This window comes from Brassica napus, chromosome A6 (genome assembly GCF_020379485.1).
Source record: "Brassica napus cultivar Da-Ae chromosome A6, Da-Ae, whole genome shotgun sequence".
NCBI classification, from domain to species: Eukaryota; Viridiplantae; Streptophyta; class Magnoliopsida; order Brassicales; family Brassicaceae; genus Brassica; species Brassica napus.
In genome coordinates, this window is record NC_063439.1 from 4,201,750 (window position 1) to 4,223,919 (window position 22,170).

Genomic DNA, 22,170 nt, shown 5'->3' on the forward strand with positions numbered 1-22,170 from the left:
ATCCCGATCGATATTCTAATTAAACCTAGATAAAATCATTCGATATCGGCTTTAATACTGTAAAGAAAAGATTGGAAATTGGAAGAATCCTAAACATACATACTTGTAATGTGAATTTTCGGATAAATTAAACTCGAACCGATGGTTAGGTAGATCAATCTGACCAAACCGGAACAAATCCAACATCTTTCACAACGTGTCTCATTTGACAGGTAGGGGCATATGTGTCAATCTCTAACCTCTTCGCCACATGTCATATTCTTCTTTTTAAGCGCAAAAAAATTATAATTTTTAATATTTGAAGATATCCGCCGAAAACTTCGTATTTTTTGACCCTTCGTCTTCGGAAATGGCGGCTATTTCTCCGGCGACTGCAACAACCGCTGCTTCTCTATCTCTCCCTCAGCTGAGCTCCTCCCCATCGTCGTTATCGTCTTCTTCCTCTCTGAATTTCAAAACCGCTACAGTCGGTAGTCGCTGCGTGAGGTGCGGAGTGAGAAGCTTAGAGAACCAGTCGGGTCACCGGAGCCTCGATTTCTTGTCTAACGGGGATCCGATCAGCCTGATTAACCCGAATTCGTCGTCTTCTCCGATATCGATGGCTGCGTCAGCGTCGGAATCTGGTTCGAAGTGCTCGAAGCGCGTTTGCCTCTTCCACAGCGACGAGACTAGAGATCTCGCCGAGAGGATCGTCGCCCAATCGGATTGTATCGAGCTACGAAGCATCAATTGGAAGTAAACAATCTCTCATCTCTCTCTCTCTCTCTGTCTATTTGATTACTTAAAAAGGTTTCTCTTTTGTGAAAAATGAAGAAAGTTGTTGACTTTTGTTTTTAGCGATTCGAATTTTCAAATGTGAGTTTCTTTGGTGGGTTTGGTCAATGGTCTTACTCCAGAGTTCAAAGTCGAGACCTTGAGAGATTCTTTTAAATCACTCGTAGTGGAGAGAACTTTTGCATTAGGGATTCTAAGCTGAGGAGTCTTTGGTTAACAAAGTATAATTCACAATCATTTGTTCTTTTTTGTAGGAAATTTGATGATGGATTCCCTAATCTGTTCATACAAAATGCTCAAGGCATTCGTGGGCAGCACGTGGCTTTCTTGGCTTCGTTCAGTTCACCGGCTGTGATCTTTGAGCAGCTCTCTGTTATCTATGCTCTCCCCAAGCTTTTTGTTTCGTCGTTCACACTTGTTCTCCCTTTCTTCCCCACTGGAACTTCTGAGAGAATGGAGGACGAGGGTGACGTGGCGACTGCTTTTACTCTGGCTAGGATACTCTCGAACATACCGGCTTCTAGAGGAGGACCGACTAGCTTGGTGACATTCGATATACACGCCTTGCAGGTCTTCATTACAACGCTGATCAATGCTGATGACTTTTTTTGTTCTATGTTTTATCTTAGATTTTTGCGTGTCTTTGTTTGGATTGTAGGAGAGATTCTACTTTGGTGATACTATACTTCCGTGCTTTGAAAGTGGTATACCTTTGCTCAAGAATAGACTCCAGGCTCTACCTGATTCTGATAACGTAAGCCTCTTTCCCTTTAGTTTATCACATTTGTATCAGTTCCATCATCGCTATTGAACGAGCTTTTTTTCATGTAACTCGCTGTTGATTAGAGTTCCATTCAAGCTTCATTCATGTTTGTTATTGATGTTCATTTGTTTCAGATATCTATTGCATTCCCGGATGATGGAGCATGGAAACGTTTCCACAAACAACTACAACATTATCCAACGGTATCATACTTTCTACTAAAGCTGTCTCTCACTAGCATCTTACAGTGAATACATGTGGACCGTTTTAGTATATAGAAACCTGTGTTTTAGCATCATGAGTTCTTAAAGGTCACATTGTATCTAACTCCAAAAAAGCATTGCATCATCGTATCTTGAGTAGAAAATCTGAATATCAGACTTACCTAGTAATCCACTGCGTCATTCAGATTGTTTGTAACAAAGTTAGAATGGGAGACAAACGAATAGTGCGTATCAAAGAGGGAGACGCTGAAGGAAGGCATGTCGTGATTGTCGATGATTTGGTTCAGTCAGGAGGCACGCTAATCGAATGCCAGGTTCTGTACTCATATTCAACTCTCAAAAGTATTAACTACTCCATTCTCAATTCGTTCGTTACTGTGCAGAAAGTCTTAGCTGCACATGGAGCAGCGAAAATAAGCGCATATGTAACACACGGCATATTCCCCAAGAGTTCATGGAAACGTTTCAAGCTTGACACCAAAGGTTACAACCATTACACAAATGATATGAAGCCGAGCCATCTTTTTCTCTTTGAGTCATAATAAAAATCTTTGTACGTGTTGCAGGTGATCCTGCGGAAGGTTTTAGCTATTTCTGGATCACGGACTCGTGTGGACTGACAGTGAAAGAGGTGATGAATAAACCTCCCTTTGAAGTTCTGAGCCTAGCTGGTTCCATTGCTTCTGCTCTTCAAGTTTAAGCTTTTGTGGTTCTGAGTAGACAAATCCAACGGGAAATAATTTTTGGGTTTGTGAGAATCTGATTTATGATCTTTGGTGTATAGTCTCGTTTGAAGCATTTGCCACTCCAGAGGTTTGTTTTTTTCTTATGTAGGAAAATCCAATAATGTAATGATGATTCATTTCACTTCTTTGTACTTAATGACAATAAATTGAGAATATTGAACGTAATTTAATTTTCCGAAAATCAAATTCATTTAAAAAAATCTTTTCAACAGAAAAGAAAAAAGAAAATCTACGGATAAAGCTTCTAGATGTTAAAATCTAATTCCAGTTGGCAAGAAAATTATATGGTTTGAATGAAGTTTGTTGAGCAAAAAAGAAGTTATTATGGGTTTAGTTTTGAACTCAACCCGAGTAATGGATCTTGATGGTAATCTACACTCACTCAATGCTACTAACATCAATGCTTGTGTTTTTTTTTTAAATTTGTATTTTCTTTCTTGTAGAATTGGAAATGTCTTATAATCAGAGAGGCCATGCTTTAGCTATAGAGCGTCTTGCTCCGAGGTTAGCTGCACTGAGAATAGAACCCTGTCCTTACCACATTACTGTTGGTTGCTTCTGGAAAGTCTACTTTGTTCTTCTCCATTCACGGCTCAGTAAACACGATGCTCAGCTTCTGTCTTCGCCACAGGTTAACTAACCTCTACTCAACCTTCTTTATTCCAACAATCCACACGAAACATGACTGTTTGTTATCACTCAATCAAACAGGTGATGGAAGCAAGAGCATTGTGGATGAAAGAGCTTCAGAATCAAACTAATTCTGCTAAAACAGGTCGTGGAGATATTCTTCAGGAGGAGATTAAGCCATCAACTTCGAGTTTCTACCACCATGCTCCTCCTGAGTTTCTTTCTCCAAGAATATATGCCTTCGAACCTCCTTCAATCATGTATCGCGACGTTGAAACCGTGTCTGTGTCTGAGGATGTGCAGTTCATCGATAAAGCTGTTATCGAGGAAGAACCAATCCAGAAGATCGACAAAAATAGTGGAAGCCTTAAGGCCAACACTCAAAGATGATGATGATGATGATTGGCCAGAAGAGGAAGATTGTGGTCATAAGTGGACTCCAATGTACACAGTGAATGATGAGGATGATGTTTCTTTCAGTGATCTCGAAGGTGACGACGATATAAGTAGCTTAGCACTCAAATCTAAGACGACTACCTCAAAGGGCACAAACCAAAAAGGAACATGAAACATCATCTCTGGTCATAATGAAGCCGGCTTGTTGCTTTGCCCTGCCTCGAGCTCGAATCAATGAACATAAGTTGGATTGCTTGTGAAAGAAAGAAAAAGGTTTTGAAACATGTATAGAAGAATTCTTCAATTGCATTGTAAGGAAATATAAAAAAAAACTACAATCTCAAAGATCTCAACTAGCCAGCGAATTAGACCTTTTGATATTTGATGATCAAAGAGGAAACAAATAGCATTTTTAGTGCTTCTATGTTTTTTTTTTTTAAAAAGAACATTACAAATCTATGGAAGTCCAAGTAGACTGCGAAAACGACGCCATTTCGAAGGAATCTAAAGGCATGTATGGAATGTGTAATCACCATCTCAAAGATTTCAACTAGCCAGCGAATTATTTGATTTTTGATGATCAAAGAAGATAGCACTTCTTCCTTCTTCCTCTAATCAAATCTCTTGCTTTTATTAGGCAGTAAAAAAAAAAAAACTAGGATAGTACCCGCGCTTTCAAAGCGCGAAATTATTATGTGTTGACAAATTTAATAACATGTATGTTTTATTCACTAAATTGTTTAGGCATAGACGTTCGTTTTTTTGTTTACTTTCGAATTATTTTTTGTTTTCAGTTTGATTCTGATTTACTTGTGATTTTGGGTTCAAAAAATATAGAAACCATTTAGTTATTTATGAATTAGGATTTGGTATCAAATTAGTTATCTTGGTTTGGTTTGGTTCAAATAACAGTGTTAGAAACCGATATAATTTTTGGATCTATTCAAAAATAGGATATGAAATTTTCGATTTTGATTCTGATCTAGGTAACTACATTTTTAGTGGTTCGAAAAAATATTTACGCACTTATATGGGCAATATTTGGTTTTGTATTTTCTTGATGTTTTGTGGGTCCATCAAAGGGATTAGTAGAATTTGTATGATAGTGTTATTATCTTACTCAGGCGCTCCAAGTTAACTTTGATAAAAAGAAAAGTTAAAATTCATCATTTAACTAAAAATGAGTTAAAAGCGACGGAAAACCAACTCACCATATGCTATAAATTTCATTAGCAACCAAATATGTAGTTGTAAACATGTATCTTGATTCTTATGTTTAGAAATAAATAAATAAATGAGATAAAAAATTCTTATGTTTGCTTAACTGGCATGAGATCAAGATTTATAAAAATAGAGTTGGCCTGAATATAGTTTTTGCCTCCTGCTTACAAAGATTCCAAAAACAAAATTGTGTTAGAAATCAATGATAACACCAAGTAAAACTCTAAAACGTGAAAACTGACGCAAGTGTCTTTGATGAAGTGTTGTTTTGGATTGAGCAAAGAAACTTACACCATGGCTTCTTGACCACCACCTTGAGACTCGGTGCTGTAGAAGATTCTGGCTGGCTTACCAGCAAGTTGTTGAGTCCTCCAGAGGCCACCAGTTTCATCTAAGAATGCCTTGAACTGAGCAGCCATCATTCCGAACCTTTTTGATAAGCAAAATACAAACTCATCAGCCTCGTCTAGGTCGTTGGGGGTGATAAGATGAGCATCACTCTTTAGAGGTGAACTCATTTTAGAGAGCACATCTTCTTGGAGCGTCTCTAGTACCTGTCAAGAAAAAACACTTAGCTCGATGCTTCAGTATGAATATTGGGAGATCTAGAAGATCGATCCAATCCAATAGTCAATATTAGGATATACATCAATATATTAGAATAGAAAGTTTGTCATTTATCTATTATATACTATTCCATATTAGTTTAGGAAATTAGTTTGATTTATTCTCTATATAAACTATGCATCTTGTAACATTATTTTCATGAGAGTCTAATATAATTCTTCCATAAACATTTTTGTGTTCTTTACTCTCATCAATTTGTCAATGAATGTCTTCTTATTTATTTGAGAGGATGCAAGTTAAATTTAAGGCAGCTGAAAACATGCATCAGTGAGATTTTTATTTTTTGAGTTATTTTGACACTTTCATACTGAAGCATTGAGCTAAGTGTTTTTTCTTGACAGGTACCAGAGACATTCACCGTAAATAAAAATATAGTAGAAATGTATTCCCTGTTTCATTCAGACATAAGAACTTGTTTTTAACTTCAACTCCTATTCTGTTTCAAAGATTTCACGGTCAGTTTCTGTGTCTCATTGTAGCCTAGAATTGTCAGAAATGTTTCATAGAAAACCGAGTAAAGAGAGCACTGACTGACCTGCCAAAGTTTGGCATTGACACCATCACCAGGAGCAGCACCTTTCCTAATCTCTTGTGCTAGTTTCTCCACATGTTTGTACATTGAGTAGTACCTGTTACACTCCACCACACAATTGTCAGTAGTACCTGTTACACTCCACCACACAATTGTCATAATCAATAAGTGGATCTCCAGTTTAAATCCAAACCCGTCACAAGAGGCCCAAGGAATCTAAACGCAGCTTAAATTTAAAACCCACAAATACTGAAAAATATTCAACAGATCGTTCGAGAAACATATTAAACCACAGCCAAGTCTTTGGTTCGTAATGAAAAATCATACTATAGGACAGTCCACGTTCAAGTCACATAAACTAAACGGAGTCAATCCGAGTTGACTGGATCAAACATGTATTTACACGCAGAACATTTCGAAAAGAAAAAATGATTTGTCTGTTTTACATGCCCGATATAAACTTTTGTTGCCACTGAAAGAAGTGTCCTTCTGCTTCAATCTTCTCAAGAATCTGTGAAAAGTTTTGATTTTTCTTGGCTTTGTTCCCAGCCATGATTTTACCAAGGGTCATGTATCTTCGGGAGCTTCCGACAGAACAAACGGATATCCACAACCCAGTCTGATTCAAGAATTGAGATATCATATTCCTTCCTTTGGAGACACAACCCAGAAATTGAAATTAGGTTTCCTGATTTTAAAATTCAATTACAAATAATATAAAAAAAAAAACGAATGACGATATGAGTTTGCGTCACTTTTTATTTAAGGATATTATTAGGTTGATACAAAAATATATTATTTTAAGATTGTATAAGAAATCTGTTTTTAACATGGTCAGAACATGTTAAATAAGTTCTGTTTTAATAGATTAGATATTAGCATTTTTTTAAGCTAGTCACCACGACCGCAATACGACGCCGTTTCGAAGGAATCTAAAGGCATGTCTGCCACAGAGTAATGGGAATCTGAATCGAGCAAATCGTCAGATCGTGAATAAAAAGACTTTCATCGAAAACCAGTCAAGCTGCAGCAGCATCATGATGATGATCTCAGCTCATTCTTCTCTTTGATGCTCGACCTCCCATCTCCGGCCAAGCAATAAAACTCCTCAGATCTCGTCTTCCGTTTGATCGGATCTGAAATCGCGCAATCCTAGAGAAACAAAAGAATGGCAGGGGCGGCCTCCGCGCTGTTTCTGCTCGACATCAAAGGCCGCGTCCTCGTCTGGCGCGATTACCGCGGCGACGTCACCGCTGCTCAAGCCGAGCGTTTCTTCTCCAAACTCATCGAGAAAGAGGTGTTTACTCCACGATTACTCTCCCCAATCTTCGATCTCTCTAGTACCAATTATAAGATTATCGTGATTTTATCTGTGATGATGAGTTTGTTTATTGTTCATAGATTAGAGTTTGATCAGTAATCAATACAATTTTTTTTTTTTGAAAAAATGTTAAATTAATTCAAACAAAAAATACTGTTTACAACCAAGGTTGCTTGTTTTAAGCTCAAAAAATGTTGTGAGCTTACAGCTGTGAGTACCGACACCTGGGTTCGAATCCCGACCGCTAGGGAATTAATATTTTGGCATCGCCAGTGGACCGATACGTGTTGACTAGTCTGGATCACTTTTGTGCCTTTGTATAATTCAAAAAAAAAATCAATACAATTTATACTTCTCCATGGTGGAGTTTTGCTTATGTTGGTTGATGATCTTGCAGGGAGATTCAGAGTCTAATGAACCGGTTGTTTATGATAATGGAGTGACCTACATGTTTGTACAGCATAGTAACGTTTACCTCATGATAGCTTCCAGGCAGAACTGTAACGCCGCCAGTCTTCTCTTCTTCCTGCATCGCGTCATCGATGTAAAGCATCAGTCCATCCCCTTTATGATCTGTTTTTCAAATGATGCCGTGCTTTTTTTTTTTTTAATACTAATTTTGTAGGTCTTCAAGCACTATTTTGAGGAGTTGGAGGAAGAGTCGTTGAGGGATAACTTTGTGGTTGTGGTAATGTCCCTTTGATACTTTCTTCAGATGCTAGATTTTGTTATCTCTCTTGATGAATATATGTTGGTGTTGGTGTTGGTGGCAGTATGAGTTGCTTGACGAGATGATGGACTTTGGGTACCCTCAGTATACTGAAGCAAGGATCCTTAGTGAGTTCATCAAGACTGATGCTTATAGGATGGAAGTTACGCAGAGACCTCCTATGGCTGTTACTAATGCTGTTTCGTGGAGGAGTGAGGGGTTACAGTTTAAGAAAAACGAAGTATGTGCTTTAGTTTGCAAGCAGGAAACTTTTTTTTTTTAAATATTGTTTAGGTCTGTAAATGTTGATGTTTTGGTTTCCAGGTTTTCTTGGACGTGGTAGAGAGTGTAAATATCCTTGTGAACAGTAATGGGCAAATTGTGAGGTCTGATGTCGTTGGAGCACTGAAGATGCGAACATATTTGAGGTGCGTATCAAGCAAAGCGTGCTAGATCAAAACTCCCTCCTCTTTGACTCTCTGCTTATTAATCCATGGTTATTACAGTGGAATGCCAGAGTGTAAGCTAGGTCTGAATGATAGAGTACTGTTGGAAGCACAGGGACGAGCAACAAAAGGAAAAGCTATTGATTTGGAGGACATCAAATTTCACCAGTACGCTTTCCTCTTGCAACTCTGAAACATTCTCTGACAGTCACTCATCAAGACCACTGTTTTTCTTTTACTCAAGAAAATATATATATACTTACATGTGTCGTTCTTCATATTACAGGTGTGTTCGATTGGCCCGTTTTGAGAACGATAGGACGATATCATTCATACCACCTGATGGGGCTTTTGATTTAATGACATATAGACTCAGTACCCAGGTTCGAAATGTGAAATACTGCGCGGATGGTTCCCCCCTTGCACAAAGTAAATCTCATTCTTACATAATATTTGTTCAGGTAAAGCCTCTTATATGGGTCGAAGCTCAGATAGAGAGGCATTCTAGGAGTCGTGTTGAGATGCTAGTAAAAGCGAGAAGCCAGTTCAAGGAAAGAAGGTAACTAGAATCGTTTGTGTGTGTGACTTTGTTTGATTTTACCTTTTAAGATATAAAAAAAAAGTTTCAATAAGAGTTGCTTTCCTGCAGCACTGCAACGAATGTTGAGATCGAGTTGCCTGTACCAACTGATGCATCCAACCCCACAGTTAGAACATCTCTCGGGTCTGCCGCATATGCTCCCGAAAAAGATGCATTGGTTTGGAAAATCAAATCTTTCCCTGGGAACAAGGTAACTGCCAAATGATTTTTTAATGTGAGAACTGACTATATGATGTTGAATGCTTAGACACTAAGTTTTGAAACAATGTAGGAGTATATGTTGAGAGCAGAGTTCCATCTCCCAAGTATAACCGCAGAGGAAGCAACACCTGAGCGAAAAGCTCCTATTCGTGTCAAATTCGAGATTCCATATTTCACTGTTTCAGGAATACAGGTTAGTAAATTTTCTATGTTCTGCAGTCAAATCTGAAGGCAAACCTTTTAAACTGAAGAGTCTTGATGGGTGTTAATTATGGGTATTACAGGTTCGGTACTTGAAGGTCATTGAGAAGAGCGGGTACCAAGCTCTTCCGTGGGTGAGATATATAACCATGGCTGGTGAGTACGAACTCAGGCTCATGTAATGTGTGACTGTTGTTTCTTCTATATATTTTGGTAAGCCATTTGTTAAAGAAACAAAGCAGAGGGAAGATCGAAGAAAATGGAGAAAAAATTTAAGCTGATAATTTTTTTTACTGTGGAGGTTGTTTAAGAAGCCCATATCTCTTGTGAATTGTTATCTTGGTGTTCTCTATATGTTTCCTGTAAGCTTTTTTTTTATGAAACTTCCAATTTGGTTAAATTGTTAAACAAAGAGTTTTTTTTTTTTTTTGGGTGGCCACTGGGTTCTTGATTAAAAAAAGGGAGAGTTTTCTCAAGATGCTATCTCAAGTCCCTAAATCATAGGCAACTTTTTTTTGATGATCAGGTATCATTATTGTCTTCCAATAAGATATGGCTGATAGAATCTGACGGGTATTCCTGATGGGATTTAGATAATGCAGTAAACGAACATGTTAAAATAACAAACTTAATTATATAAATTTTACATGAGACGTTTATCTGAATTAATGAATTTATTTCTTGAGGGTGTCAAGCGTTAACCTTAGATGAATATGGTCAAATCAAAGTTTCACAATCTTGGAAACCTAGAGCTGTTGACTAAATTAATTGGCAAGTAATCGAACGTTATTCCTGGAAGTCAAACTATAAACTTATTACATGTCTTATCTCTCATAGTAGGAAATGGAAAGTTGAATCATACACTGTGAATCCATACCAATTCCATGAATGACTTAATAGTTAATAGTGATATTCGCACGTTGACCGAAATCAAGAAACATTATTGCGAATTGTTCTCTAACCAAATAAATTTGTCTCAATTCCTTTATTTTAGTATTACATTGTGCTGACAATTACAGTTAATCATAAGACAAAGAGAATCACGACAAAGTCCTTTGAGGCAGCCTAACCATGAAATCATTACAAATCGCTCTAGCCTGTATTGTCATGCTCTCCCTTTTCGCTCTGCATCAGTGTGCGTATAGGTTTCTTCATATACTGTCTAATACACACATATATCAAATGTCTCTTTGATTTTTTTCATCGTTCTTGTGTGTTCAAATTGATATGTAGGTGCGAGTATGGATGTTCAAGTGGTGGAGAAATCGAACTACGGAATCAATGTACCAACGTGTTATCATGGCCCATGCCATGCTCTGGTACCTGATTGTTGGTGTTGTGAACATTTGCATCACTGTTGGTCAGGAAATACTGGCCAAAGTTATTGCAACGAACAATGTCAACTACAAGCATAATTAACACATGATTCTTAGCAATTTTATTATAATGAAAAATATAATGTACGAGATTTTTTTTTTCAAAGAATAACTTTTAAAAAGTTGAGATACATTCTAGTTATATAGCTTTTTCTTAGAAGTATTATTTTAGAAAATTCAGTGCCAAAATTAAATTACATATGTGTTAAATACTCTTCCGAGAGTATTTACTAATAATGATGTAGACCCTTGATAAACCTATTCAGTTTTCAAACTTCTCCAAGCAGTCTACATAAAGTGACTAAGCAAAATCTAACTATATGATGCTTTTGATTTTGGTCCGAGAATGAGAATATACACCTCTTTAGGAATTAGTCTAGGCCTCTCCATGGATCTCGAATACCTCCAAAAAATTTTAACAAAAAAGTCATGCATCATGTGTTTTTCTAGCTCAACTTCGAACTTTTCATTAGCCAACTACATACAATGTTTATCCTCTTCAACTGGTTTAACCAACTTGGCACCATAGAATATAATCTAGAGGTGTTATTCTCAGAGGAAAAACTTCCTTTGCAATTCTATCTGCCACTCTGTTCCTTTCTCGCCAAATGAAAACCACCCTATGGTCCTTTATCCATGAAAGCTTATTCTTCATGTCTTGAATATAAGCATTAAGCACGAGCCATATAAACATATATATTCTTCATGTCTTGAATATAAGCATTAAGCACGAGCCATATAAACATATATATTCTTCATGTCTCATGTGTTATCGAACGTGTCATGTATGACGTATATTTACATGCTTTCATAATAAAATTTATGTATTTTGCTTTGTTGAATCAAAGTTTTGGACTACGTTAACTACACCAAAATTTGTTTAGACGTCAGTTTTATAATAGTAAAATGATACGTCTAATGATGGACCATACAAAATTATACCTTGTCTCGACCTTGGAATTAATGCTCTATTTTCTTTTTAAATGAAAATTTTATTAGCACTCTGAATATAATTAATTATGTTAATACAATATATTGTGTTATTATTCTTAGCTCTACAGAATAAACAAAATCAGCTGTTGTCAAAAGAGAAAAGGTTGGGGAGACTCTAGAGCAAGTGTTCACAAGCAGCAATACTTAGCATGAAACATTTTATGTGTTCTTTTCCTTCTTTTATATACTCTCTGTTAATTTTAGTTATCTTTTTCTTGTTTAACATTTAGTATATTTTGAGAGACAAATATAAGATCTATAAATTATATATGTTTTTCTTGTTGATTCTTAAAGTTCTTTTTTTTTTCTATTTGCGCATCTTCCCTACATTTTCTTTATGTCAGCTACTCAATAATCTGTTTTTTTTTTTCGTAAAATATATCTGGAGTGTAAGGTATTAACCACCACCTGTTGATATAATGCTATGGGTAAATGAAATTTCTGAAAGCTATCATTTGACTGAAATTACCATAAGAAAAAATTATAATCTAATAGCAATTAATTACATAAGATAAATATAATTAATTATACCCAGTGGCGTTTACACGACGAATGATGATCAACAAACAGCTCCCCAAAACAAAAACAACAAAGAAAAACCCATTTTTCATTAGTTAGAATTTTTTGTTCTCTTTTTCATTTAGAAGAAATTAATTAGTTTTTTATTGGAGAAAATAACAAATGTTTGTTATTTGATCATCTAATCAATGTAGACAACATCAAGCTATTGGTGCCAATTTTCCTCAAATCAACCGCTGCATTTTGAACCGTATTAACCTGACCCTTGTCAATGAACCCTTCAACACATACACCAAAATCAGACACAGCCGCAGTTAAAAACGTGTTCATCGCCATCACATTACGTTTCCTTATACTCTTCCTCGCGTTTGCCAAATTATATAGCGCGTCGGTAAACGTTTCATAACATGTAGTGATCTCTTGGTTACCGCTTTTGTACCTGGCCGCTTCAGTTAAAGCCAGCTTTGTCTTAGCCTCCAAAGCCTGAATGGTTTGGTGTGTGGCTCTTCTTGGGTTCGTGACACGCTTCACCAAAGGCTGGCACAGAGATGGATACGCGGTGTGAGAGCATAGGTTCATCATACGTGATGCTTCCACGGCTTGGCTGGAAAAGAGGAAGATCAATACGGCGGCGGATGCCGCGACGGCTGCAAAACGCAGCTGGAAAGTGTCGCGACCCGCCATGTTATTTGTTTTATTTAAACCTTTTTAGTTGAATTGAGAAAAATTAGCCGAGACAATTTTTATGTCGGGGCTATAGTTGTTTATATATAGAAAAAAGTTATTTTTTTTTGTTTTAAAATTGTTGGTGGTGCGCGTTTTGCGTTTATCCAGTTTTTTTTAGTAGTTTATAGAAATGTAAACATAATCTGAGGTTTGTCTTGTTTTAAACAGATTATCTTCACCATAGTTCTTTTTGATACATAAGTGGACTAGTTTATACTTTATACATAGAAATATTGTTGTTTTTTTTAACAACTATTTTATTTTAACAAATATTGTTGTTATATACTCCCTTAGATGCTTTGACCAAAAAAAACATACTCCCTTGGATGTTGGTATATTAGAGCATCTCCAGAAATACTTTCTGTTATAGAGTCTGCAAAATTCTATATTTGAAGTTTCAATGTGTTCTTCTCCAAAATTAAAACTTCAAATTTAACTTTAAAATTATTTGTAATTTACACTATGATCTTTATATTTGTCATAATTAATATAAATCCATAAGACCTTTATAAATAACTAGCACATATATAAAAATATTATAGTAATATTAATTAATAAAATTTTACACTAAAATATAAAAGTATAAATAAAAATACATAATTAAATATTAAACTACAAGCAAAATACCACATTATTACATGAAATTATTTTATTAATGCTCTATTTTCGGTTACACAAAATTTGTTTAGACAATATTTTAGAAGTTCCGGAGAAAATTTTCTAACCTATTAGTGTTGTTGTACTATTTAAATTTGTGTAATAATTATATCTTCATGTATCTTTAAAAAAAGAATTATTAAATTTCTTTTGTAATTTTTTGTTGTCTAATTCTACTTTTAAAACATTATAAATATTTTTAAATTTTATGTGCAAAATTTAAATTTATAAAAATAAATTTGAAATATATAAAATATACAAAAAATTTAAAGATTAAAACGATGAATGAAAAAATACTTAAGAATCATAAATATGACGTATAATTAATTGTAAGGACCAAAAAGCAAATAAAAAAATAAAACTTCAAATTTTGAGTTTTGAATAGTGAAATTCACTTTTTTTTTTGATAACCGCAATGTGATCCCAAAGGTTTTTTTTGATAAATCACTACGAGGTCCGCAGAATCCGCGTTTTCTTACCACTTAAGACGTCCCGAGTGGCCAAGAAAAATCGAACCCTTGGCGGTACTCAGAGCTGTGAGCCATTTACCACTAGGCCAAGACCACTTGGTTAAAGTGAAACTCACTTCTTAAAACTATAATTTAAAGTTTTGAAATTTTTTTTTAGGAAGCAAAAAAAAAACTATATATTTGAAGTTAGAGTTTTTTTTTAAAATGCTCTTGTTACTTTAAATTTATTTAATAAAACTTGAATAGTCTTTTCTACAAGTTTTTTTTTGAAGTAATCTAAAGGTAAATCATTTCTCAAAATTTTGTCATGTACCTTTTCACATTGTTATGTTCCATGTTTATCCTTCAAACACTTTTAACGACTAAAAATGTATACATACTATAAAATGCAACAAATAATATCTGAACAAGAAAACATTGTTATGTTCCATGATAATGATTTGTTTTAAAGACAACATCCTGCGAAGAGTTCGGATACGTTGTCGGAATTAGAGACACAAGTTCATAACAATGAACTCAGGAAACAATAATTACCCAAGAGTTCAAACTAGAAATGCTCAGCTAACAGAATGATAAACAGAAATCAATGGGTGAAATACTGATTAGCAGGAAAAAAAAATACATTTCAATTTCATTCAATTCGAACAAGATGTTACCAGAGAAACCGGAATTTTGAATACATTCCTTTTTTTTTTTACAAACCGGAAAATAAAACCAAATTCCAATCTCAAACCAAACCATACCAATACCGTATAATTAAAACAAGGAAACATATTACATTTTAAATAATCCTTATTTTATCTTAAAGTAAGAACGTGGGAATAGCATGGTCAACAAGTAAAACACAGTCATTGGTAATAAAATTTATGGTGGATTTCTTTAGCTTATTTCCCATTACTGCTCTTTTTAATTAATTATTTACAGAACTGTTTTAGTATTTAGTTATTTTGTTTAGAAACAAAATCTAAAATGAATATCTTTATATCTATCTGTTTCATTGTAATAAACAGGAAAGTTTTAAATGTGATTTTATACAGGAAAATACAGTTGTTAAATACAGGTAAGTGTGGTTCACAAATTGAATAATTGATATCATTAGTATATATTTAGGGCTAAACACCATTTAAACATACATATTAACAGTTATTAAATGTTTTGACCAGAAAACAACTAATAAATGATTTATCTCTTAATTTGACTCTTTACATTTGTACTTATTTAATGACTAGCATAAGAGATGATGATGATGTTTCACCCTTTTGCTTCTTCTGCTTCTGCTCAACGTTGGTTGAGCCAACTCCTCTCTCTCTCAAAGAATACACAAAAACACACCGAGAGCTTTTCAGATACTCTTGCAATGGTAAATCAACTAAAGGAGAAGAAGGAACAAGTTCAACGACAACAGAATCTTGACCCTGAGAACCCTGCAACTGAATCTTCTCGAATCTTCTTCTGTGGGAGCTTTTGCTCTGCCCTGTCGCGTCTGTTTAGTCTAACATGTGTGATCTTTTTGGTCCTTAGCTTCGCGACTCTCCTTTCAGCGATCTTCTGGCTATTCCCGCCGCGTCGATCGCTGCCTAGACACCATGCTGATCATATAGTTCATCTCAATGGTAAACCTCTCTTTCAACACAAAGTTTATCTTTTTTGTTCTCAAGTTACAGAGTCGCTAAAGGTAAAGACTTTAAAGTACAGAAGCTATCTCTGGTTCTATATATTGAGTTAGAGCCTTAAAGGTGGAGACTTTGAGTACATAAGCCATCTCTGGTTTTATATATATGATTTGCTGCTTTAGTTAGAGCCTTAAAGGTGGAGACTTTTAAGTATTAAGCCTCAGTTTTAACTGAAAGTTCTTATTATGACTCTTACATTGTCCTTTTCTTTGTCTGAAACAACCAGCATCAGTACAAGCATGCTTTAGACTCCACAAACCAGCTTCTAAGATCATTTCCCATAAAGGAAAACTAGAGAAGGATATCTTTTCAAGTTTAGATCTCAGGAACCACACCAAGGTACACATTCTTTGCTCCAGAACTTATATAAAATGTGTATGTTTTAGAGGTCTAATATCTATTTTATTGTTTGAACTTGAGAACAGGTGACTGTTCTGTCTCTGCATCAACCAGGTGCATCTAACTTCACTGAAGTCAAGTTTGGAGTTCTGCCTGTACTTACTCACCATACATTAAGAAAAGACTCGTTAACATCCCTGCGATCTTCTTTCGCTAACCTCTTTGCTCAAAGGTCGAGTCTGAACCTAAACAAATCAACTTTGGGGAAGCCAGCATCTTTTCAGGTTCTGAAGTTCCCTGGTGGAATAACTGTGGATCCTCTGGGACTCGAACCTGTCTCTGGATTACTAACGCTTATCTTTAGCTTCACCCTCGACGTTTCCTTGTCCGAGATACAACACAAAGTGGACCTGCTAAAGAATCAGCTGGAGCTTGTGTTGCGTTTGGAGCTGTACGAGAGTTTTCGTGTGGTTTTAACTAATCATAAAGGGTCTACAATATCTCCTCCTGTAACTGTTAAGGGTTGTGTTGTCTCAGCCGTGACAACTATGGAAAGCCATATTCAGCAGAGATCCAACAATCTTGCTCAGGCCCCTGCTAAAAACTTCGGTCTAGACAACTCAGTGTTTGGTGAAGTCAAGAATGTTACTTTCACAGCTTACCCGGAGGGCAAAGTTCTTGACTCAGATTCTGTATTGGCACTAACGCCAACTTCTTGACATGAGCAAACTGGGCAAAAACAGTTTTCTCTTTTCCTTTTTTAGGTAGCTTAATATCTCAATTGGAAAAGGATGAAAAGTTGTGTGAATGTTTCTTGTCTTACTTGCTAAGTAGCGGTGATAAAATGTATAATAATAAAAGATTGGTAACTTGTTAAGGAAAATAACTGCACCACCTTCTCTTCTAAGTGATCTCTGGCTGTATCTACTTAGCTTTAGAACTAAACTGTTGTATTATGAAACATAGTTCTTCATTCTAATGAGATGCAGCTTGAGTTTACTTTAATTAAGTTGCTTGAAACAATACAAAAGAGAGAGAGTTACAGTTTCTGAATATTGAGTTTACATAGCCTCCCTATGATTGGTTTGTTACAGTTTCTTTGAATTGATTTATCTCTTCTTCTAGCTTCTTGATGAGTTCATCTTTCTCTGCAAGAGTCTCTAGCAATGTTCTATTCTCTTGACTAAGATCTTGAAACTGGTTGATGATTCCATCTATCTGCACTTCAATGGCTTCATCGCTAAGCTCGAAAGCAGTCTCCACAACCCTCAAAACCCGCCACAAGCTCACCACCACTATGAAACCTGTCCCTTTCCTGTCAAGAAACACCTGGAGAGCCAGAGCTATAAGGGCAACCGCACCGTCCATCACACAGCCAGGTTGTCTGAAAAACGATTTCCCCATAGCAACAGCTAGAGCCGAGGATTTAACGGCGAGGATGCTCAGAATGGCGGTTCCTCCCCAACGGAACCATTCGTCCTTGTTTGACGTCTTCTTGGCTGATGTGCAGGAGAGGAGAGAGGAAGATAGTTCGAGGGACATTAAGATAATGTCGAGAGAGAGCAAGAAGATGGTGAAAAGGTGAACTTGGTATGACTCTAGGAACTCAGATAAAGTGATTCTCCACCGTGGTTCGATGGAGGTGAGTTCTTGTGGATGTTGTTTTGGGGAGAAGAGGCAAAGTTGTCGCCATTTTTGCCGTCTGCACCAACTCTTGATTAGGTTCTGGACGGAGAATTCGACATTTTCAAGTGTTCCGGTGTTGATGGAAGTCATGGAAAGATGAAAAGATGTGGTGAGTTGTGGATATGATGAGCGTTGAAGGAAGGCAATCATTTTTAATGAGTTGAGAAAATCCAGGTTTTTTGGGAAAGATTACTTTAAAGGAAAGTAAGCTTGAGATATGATGCAAGTTAGGGACGATGATAGAAAAAGCCTAGTTTACTACTTACTTCTGTTGCCATGGTTTCATATAATTTAAACTTTTGATACTGTTACAAAATATTACCTGAACGAGAATTAGTATTACACATACCAAACTCAGAAGAACAGTTCATTATACTAATTTAAGCATCAACATGATTACAGCAAAGGGCTTTAATGTTCCATCAACCCATGCCGGAACTCTTTTATGAACTTCAAGGAATCTTATGTTCTAGTGAAGGCCAAAGATTTTTTACCTTGGCTCAAGCAGCTTGTAGTTCATTCTTCTCAGAGCACAAGTCTTGTGTGTGTGTGTCCTGGAGCGGTGTTTGCAGTTGATAAACCCTCGTGTGTCTGTGTCATGTCGATCACGGAAACATTTTCCACGTACCATGTACTTGTGTTATTTTCTTTAGCATCGGCCAAAGTCCAGCTTTCCCCCCCATCAAATTCTCGGCTCTTGCTTTAGGTGGATGCTTGGTTTAATGGTGTATGATCTTGGCTGTGAGACAAGGAAAACAATACATTCAACATCAAACTTGACCAGCTCCTAAGAGAAAATGCTCAGTGATTGATAAACTATAGGACATTAATGGTTGCTGTGTTTTTCCTTAAAAAGTATATTTTCACTTAAAACTTTCCCTCCCTAGATACGTCCTGCTAAGACATCTAATTCAGTTCCTCAACATAGATGCATACACAAAGACTTTGCTCAAGAATACAGCAATGTATGTAGATTATATTAAACTCTTTAGCACTTCTAGGGCCACACAGAGAACTTTGATTAGCTTCTTCTTTCCATCCCCACAATAGTTCTCTAAGGTATCACTAAAGGATTTCGACCCGTTACAACAAAATTTGTTTACCTGTGTTGTACTCGCAAATAAACGACTGGCAAGATCATCGTTAACTGAAACAGGTAGAGGCAGCATCCGACTCATGATACCAGGCATCTGCTTCATGCTACATCAGAAACTAAGAGTTTAGAAACTGAAGCTTTATTCATAGAAAGTAAAACAAGACAGCTAACATGTGTCTCAATTGTGGAAACTGATATCTGCTATTAAAAAGATCCACATACTCGGTCAGAATGGCGCTGATGTTATTTCTTGCCTGATAAAAGAGACTGATGTTATCCTGCAACTGTTTACAACAAGTTAAGATCTGTTTGTGAATTCCATTGCAAAAGGATAACAAGGGTACTGGACCAAATAGTATCAAATTCTTTATAAAAACAACTGATCATGTGGATATCTGCTATACAATGTTCTATTCTATCTAGTTTTTTGTTTATTCCAATCCCTCAATCTTCTCATGCACAAACTAAAATTTACCTTGTACACCGAGAGGTTGTAAGAAATTTGACTAAAAGCCTGAGCATTTTGCTGTAGAAGATCCATTACTTGGTCACTTGGACCTGAGACAAATAGTTTAGCAAAGGTGTCAAACTGATAATACTGATATTTTTATTTTTAAGACAACACAACACAACCCAGGAGAAAGCAAAGAATTATAAGAGCACTAAACCTTCAAAAGGAATATGTGTACTGTGGCGCATATTGTTCATGACATATACAGCATTTTGTTGTGGCACATTGGCTAGCATGTTTAGTTCTGGGGATGTATCCACCACCTTACCATGAAGAAGCATGGTCTTTAGAACCAAGTTCAAAAGCATATTGATTTACAAAGGTTTCATATGATCCAATCAAAATAATATGCAACATATGAGACCAAACACATAACAAATTTCCCCCTTTATCAAATATCCTAAACCCACAAGCTTAGATACTGATGATGCTAAAGTTATATGTCCTAATACTTCTCCTTAGTTGGATCTGGTGCCCATCATTTATTGCTAAATAGATAACAAACTTAAGCACAATAAAAAACACCCATTATGGTAACTTTTGCTATAATCAAGAACTAAATACGCTTATGCTCCCATTAAGCCACTTATCTTCACAAATTTATTATTACTGAAGTTAGACACACGAAAGGCTTAAGTTAGCAAGCCTACCTTTATATTGCTAATGTTCTTCCCAGCACTAGTTTCTGCTCTTTTCCTTCGTTTTCGCTGTGAGAATAGATGCGCGTATTAGCCAACAAACTTTGAGACAATGACAAACCTCTAATGCAAGATAAAATAAAGCAAACAAGCACTAAATAATATAAAAAGAAGGACTTTTGGAACTTTCTGCTTGATTGCATCATATATCTGATTGAAGACTCACATGACAGAAACATGAGCGAGATGGTAACACAATGATGATAAAAAGATATATTTCATTTAAATCATTTTGTTTCACTTTATCATGCAAACATTTAGCATCATGATGTAACCATATGCTGTGCGCAAAAATAATCATTTATAGAAAAAGCTCCTGTCATAGGTGTTATAACATCTATTCAAAGATAAGATGCCAAACATAAATTTCCTAAAATCCAAAAAGTATAGGGATCCCTGCCATCACCCATAAGAGCACTATCTATTTCAAGATAATTACAAAAAATCGTTTCTGAAAAGCTTTAGGCTTATTTCCTTTTCAAACAATTCCCTCTACAATCATGGACTCCAAAGCTAATATAAAGACAGGTCTCTAGCGTCAGCAAAACTTGTCATTTTCACTTTTTTTCTCATCACTTTAAACAATCTTTACGACATGGCAGAGTGTGGCTTTTCATAAATAAAAACCTATAGCTTTTTTTTTGTAGGTCTTATTATCTTTATCACAAAGCAGACGCAAAGTTGGCATCATCATCCATCATATATTAGCATATGCTTTTTAAAAATATCCCTCGGATTACTTACTTGCAAGGAAACATAACGGGAAACCAAGAGAGGCGTTACGAACTTACCGTCATCCATCTACACCTCAATGCTACATCCCTTACAGTTTTTTTTGGCAGAGCTGCAGCGATCTTCACATACTTTGAAACTTTCGGATCATCTTTCAATCTACAAACCAACAACAACACAACATAACATAAGAGCATCGTCCCAAGTCCCTAGATAACAAACATGCATTGTTTTACATCTCATGGAAACACACAAAGAGCAATACTTTATATTCCCAATGAACAAAGGAACATACTTTTAATAGTCCATCATGAAAAAAGAATATAATGTGCCCACTAGTTCTCATAAAACAATTCCCAAAATTTTGATATCATAGTACGAAAAAGCTAAATAATTTATAAAAAAAAATTGCAAATGGGAAGGAAATATCCAAAAAAAAATAAAACAAAGGTGAAGCGGCATAAGAAGAAGAAAGATACATACTTTGCAAGACCGTTCTCCAAAACATACTGCTCCTCAGGGGACCAATCCATGACCAAAGCAGCTTCAGGTTTAATACCGTAGTTCGCCGGAAACACAAGACCGGTGGTGGCAGTAGTCGGCAACACAGAGTGGTTATCCATTGGGATGGATGTTGAATGAAACTGATTAGCTATTTCAAAACAAATCGAGATCCCTAATCCGTAGAGATGGAACCGAACAAGAGCGAGAGAGAGAGACGGTACAGACACGTCGGAGACACCGTCTGGGATACTCTGGCGAGAAGCTGAGCGGAGGATTAAAAAGATGAGAGAGTGGCAGCAAATTGCAAAACTCCCGGAAGGGACAGAGAGTTGAATAGTAGCAAGTGTTGATTTTTATTTCGCTCTCTCTCTCTGCTTTTGCAGAAGCACACTTTTGTTTTGTTGTGTATTAATATGCCTTTGCTGTCTTTTCTCTTTGGGGTTTTCTTATTTTTATTTATTTTTTGCTTATAGTCCCCTCTTTTCGAACAATTTAATACTAGAGTGTAAAAGTTTACGGGTTATTCTTTTTGATTAATTGTTTGTTTTCCTACAATTTTTTTAAAAAATTAGAGCTTTAGAGATATTCTAGGGCATCAATATCTAGATGCTAGATATCAATCTAGACTTGAATCAAACTCTTTGCATACTTGTACTTGTTAAAATAAAGAGTTCATTATTAGATTTTAACTAATATCTAAAGGTTAAATTTCCTCTATTAAAGCATCTCTAAAATAAACTCTATAACTTTAAATATATAGTTTTTTACTCTCCAAAAATAAATTTCAAATTTCAAATT

The 22,170-nt window shown here is 35.9% G+C and overlaps 7 protein-coding genes and 1 pseudogene across 8 annotated transcripts; 4 read left to right on the forward strand and 4 right to left on the reverse strand.

Moving 5' to 3' along the window:
- The first annotated feature begins 293 nt into the window (after window positions 1-293).
- Window positions 294-2,672, forward strand: LOC106350237 (ribose-phosphate pyrophosphokinase 3, chloroplastic). The gene is made up of 7 exons (XM_013790148.3): window positions 294-735; window positions 1,029-1,344; window positions 1,433-1,528; window positions 1,672-1,740; window positions 1,947-2,075; window positions 2,145-2,244; window positions 2,328-2,672. The coding sequence occupies exons 1-7, from the start codon at window positions 350-352 to the stop codon at window positions 2,459-2,461; spliced, it is 1,230 nt and encodes a 409-aa protein (XP_013645602.2). The 5' UTR covers window positions 294-349; the 3' UTR covers window positions 2,462-2,672.
- Window positions 2,673-2,861: 189 nt separating this feature from the next.
- Window positions 2,862-7,079, forward strand: LOC106368219 (annotated as a pseudogene).
- LOC106368209 (probable NAD(P)H dehydrogenase (quinone) FQR1-like 1) lies at window positions 5,042-6,466 on the reverse strand. The gene is made up of 3 exons (XM_022688101.2): window positions 6,364-6,466; window positions 5,917-6,044; window positions 5,042-5,308 (listed from the first exon to the last, which is right to left on the reverse strand). The coding sequence occupies exons 1-3, from the start codon at window positions 6,464-6,466 to the stop codon at window positions 5,042-5,044; spliced, it is 498 nt and encodes a 165-aa protein (XP_022543822.2).
- On the forward strand, window positions 6,856-9,818 carry LOC106350220 (AP-1 complex subunit mu-2). The gene is made up of 11 exons (XM_013790134.3): window positions 6,856-7,210; window positions 7,632-7,778; window positions 7,860-7,922; window positions 8,008-8,184; window positions 8,268-8,371; window positions 8,450-8,557; window positions 8,676-8,772; window positions 8,851-8,948; window positions 9,039-9,180; window positions 9,262-9,384; window positions 9,476-9,818. The coding sequence occupies exons 1-11, from the start codon at window positions 7,082-7,084 to the stop codon at window positions 9,572-9,574; spliced, it is 1,287 nt and encodes a 428-aa protein (XP_013645588.1). The 5' UTR covers window positions 6,856-7,081; the 3' UTR covers window positions 9,575-9,818.
- A 2,553-nt stretch (window positions 9,819-12,371) lies between these two features.
- Window positions 12,372-13,026, reverse strand: BNAA06G06610D. The gene has a single exon (XM_013820830.3). It carries the CDS (start codon window positions 12,962-12,964, stop codon window positions 12,458-12,460), a length of 507 nt encoding a protein of 168 aa, XP_013676284.1. The 5' UTR covers window positions 12,965-13,026; the 3' UTR covers window positions 12,372-12,457.
- A 2,278-nt stretch (window positions 13,027-15,304) lies between these two features.
- On the forward strand, window positions 15,305-17,049 carry LOC125610176. Its single transcript, XM_048782134.1, has 3 exons — window positions 15,305-15,746; window positions 16,033-16,145; window positions 16,232-17,049. Exons 1-3 carry the CDS (start codon window positions 15,371-15,373, stop codon window positions 16,862-16,864), a joined length of 1,122 nt encoding a protein of 373 aa, XP_048638091.1. The 5' UTR covers window positions 15,305-15,370; the 3' UTR covers window positions 16,865-17,049.
- Window positions 17,050-17,197: 148 nt separating this feature from the next.
- Window positions 17,198-17,981, reverse strand: LOC125610177. The gene has a single exon (XM_048782135.1). The coding sequence runs from the start codon at window positions 17,979-17,981 to the stop codon at window positions 17,220-17,222; it is 762 nt and encodes a 253-aa protein (XP_048638092.1). The 3' UTR covers window positions 17,198-17,219.
- Window positions 17,982-18,063: 82 nt separating this feature from the next.
- LOC106368192 lies at window positions 18,064-21,767 on the reverse strand. Of its 2 annotated transcripts, none has more exons than XM_048782136.1 (8): window positions 21,352-21,767; window positions 20,928-21,027; window positions 20,089-20,145; window positions 19,596-19,701; window positions 19,403-19,485; window positions 19,150-19,211; window positions 18,935-19,031; window positions 18,064-18,570 (listed from the first exon to the last, which is right to left on the reverse strand). In XM_048782136.1, exons 1-8 carry the CDS (start codon window positions 21,489-21,491, stop codon window positions 18,514-18,516), a joined length of 702 nt encoding a protein of 233 aa, XP_048638093.1. In that variant the 5' UTR covers window positions 21,492-21,767; the 3' UTR covers window positions 18,064-18,513. The 2 variants fall into 2 exon arrangements, with proteins under 2 accessions (XP_048638093.1, XP_048638094.1); XM_048782137.1 differs by having other exon boundaries at window positions 19,150-19,205; window positions 21,352-21,763.
- Window positions 21,768-22,170: the final 403 nt, after the last annotated feature.

Excerpts from the sequence above, each read along its gene's own strand:
- LOC106350237 (XM_013790148.3), top strand. The coding sequence starts at position 350 with ATGGCGGCTATTTCTCCGGCGACTGCAACAACCGCTGCTTCTCTATCT. Across the intron at positions 1,345-1,432 it reads TCGATATACACGCCTTGCAG|GAGAGATTCTACTTTGGTGA; the intron begins GTCTTCATTACA and ends TTTGGATTGTAG. Across the intron at positions 2,245-2,327 it reads TTTCAAGCTTGACACCAAAG|GTGATCCTGCGGAAGGTTTT; the intron begins GTTACAACCATT and ends TACGTGTTGCAG.
- LOC106368209 (XM_022688101.2), bottom strand. The coding sequence starts at position 6,466 with ATGGCTGGGAACAAAGCCAAGAAAAATCAAAACTTTTCACAGATTCTT. Across the intron at positions 6,045-6,363 it reads GCAACAAAAGTTTATATCGG|GTACTACTGACAATTGTGTG; the intron begins GCATGTAAAACA and ends GGAGTGTAACAG. Across the intron at positions 5,309-5,916 it reads TCAATGCCAAACTTTGGCAG|GTACTAGAGACGCTCCAAGA; the intron begins GTCAGTCAGTGC and ends TTTTCTTGACAG.
- LOC125610176 (XM_048782134.1), top strand. The coding sequence starts at position 15,371 with ATGATGATGATGTTTCACCCTTTTGCTTCTTCTGCTTCTGCTCAACGT. Across the intron at positions 15,747-16,032 it reads TCATATAGTTCATCTCAATG|CATCAGTACAAGCATGCTTT; the intron begins GTAAACCTCTCT and ends TGAAACAACCAG. Across the intron at positions 16,146-16,231 it reads ATCTCAGGAACCACACCAAG|GTGACTGTTCTGTCTCTGCA; the intron begins GTACACATTCTT and ends ACTTGAGAACAG.
- LOC125610177 (XM_048782135.1), bottom strand. The coding sequence starts at position 17,981 with ATGATTGCCTTCCTTCAACGCTCATCATATCCACAACTCACCACATCT.
- BNAA06G06610D (XM_013820830.3), bottom strand. The coding sequence starts at position 12,964 with ATGGCGGGTCGCGACACTTTCCAGCTGCGTTTTGCAGCCGTCGCGGCA.
- LOC106368192 (XM_048782136.1), bottom strand. The coding sequence starts at position 21,491 with ATGGATAACCACTCTGTGTTGCCGACTACTGCCACCACCGGTCTTGTG. Across the intron at positions 19,486-19,595 it reads TACACATATTCCTTTTGAAG|GTCCAAGTGACCAAGTAATG; the intron begins GTTTAGTGCTCT and ends TATTTGTCTCAG. Across the intron at positions 19,212-19,402 it reads ACAACCTCTCGGTGTACAAG|TTGCAGGATAACATCAGTCT; the intron begins GTAAATTTTAGT and ends TGTTGTAAACAG.
- LOC106350220 (XM_013790134.3), top strand. The coding sequence starts at position 7,082 with ATGGCAGGGGCGGCCTCCGCGCTGTTTCTGCTCGACATCAAAGGCCGC. Across the intron at positions 8,558-8,675 it reads GAGGACATCAAATTTCACCA|GTGTGTTCGATTGGCCCGTT; the intron begins GTACGCTTTCCT and ends TTCATATTACAG. Across the intron at positions 8,949-9,038 it reads AGCCAGTTCAAGGAAAGAAG|CACTGCAACGAATGTTGAGA; the intron begins GTAACTAGAATC and ends GCTTTCCTGCAG.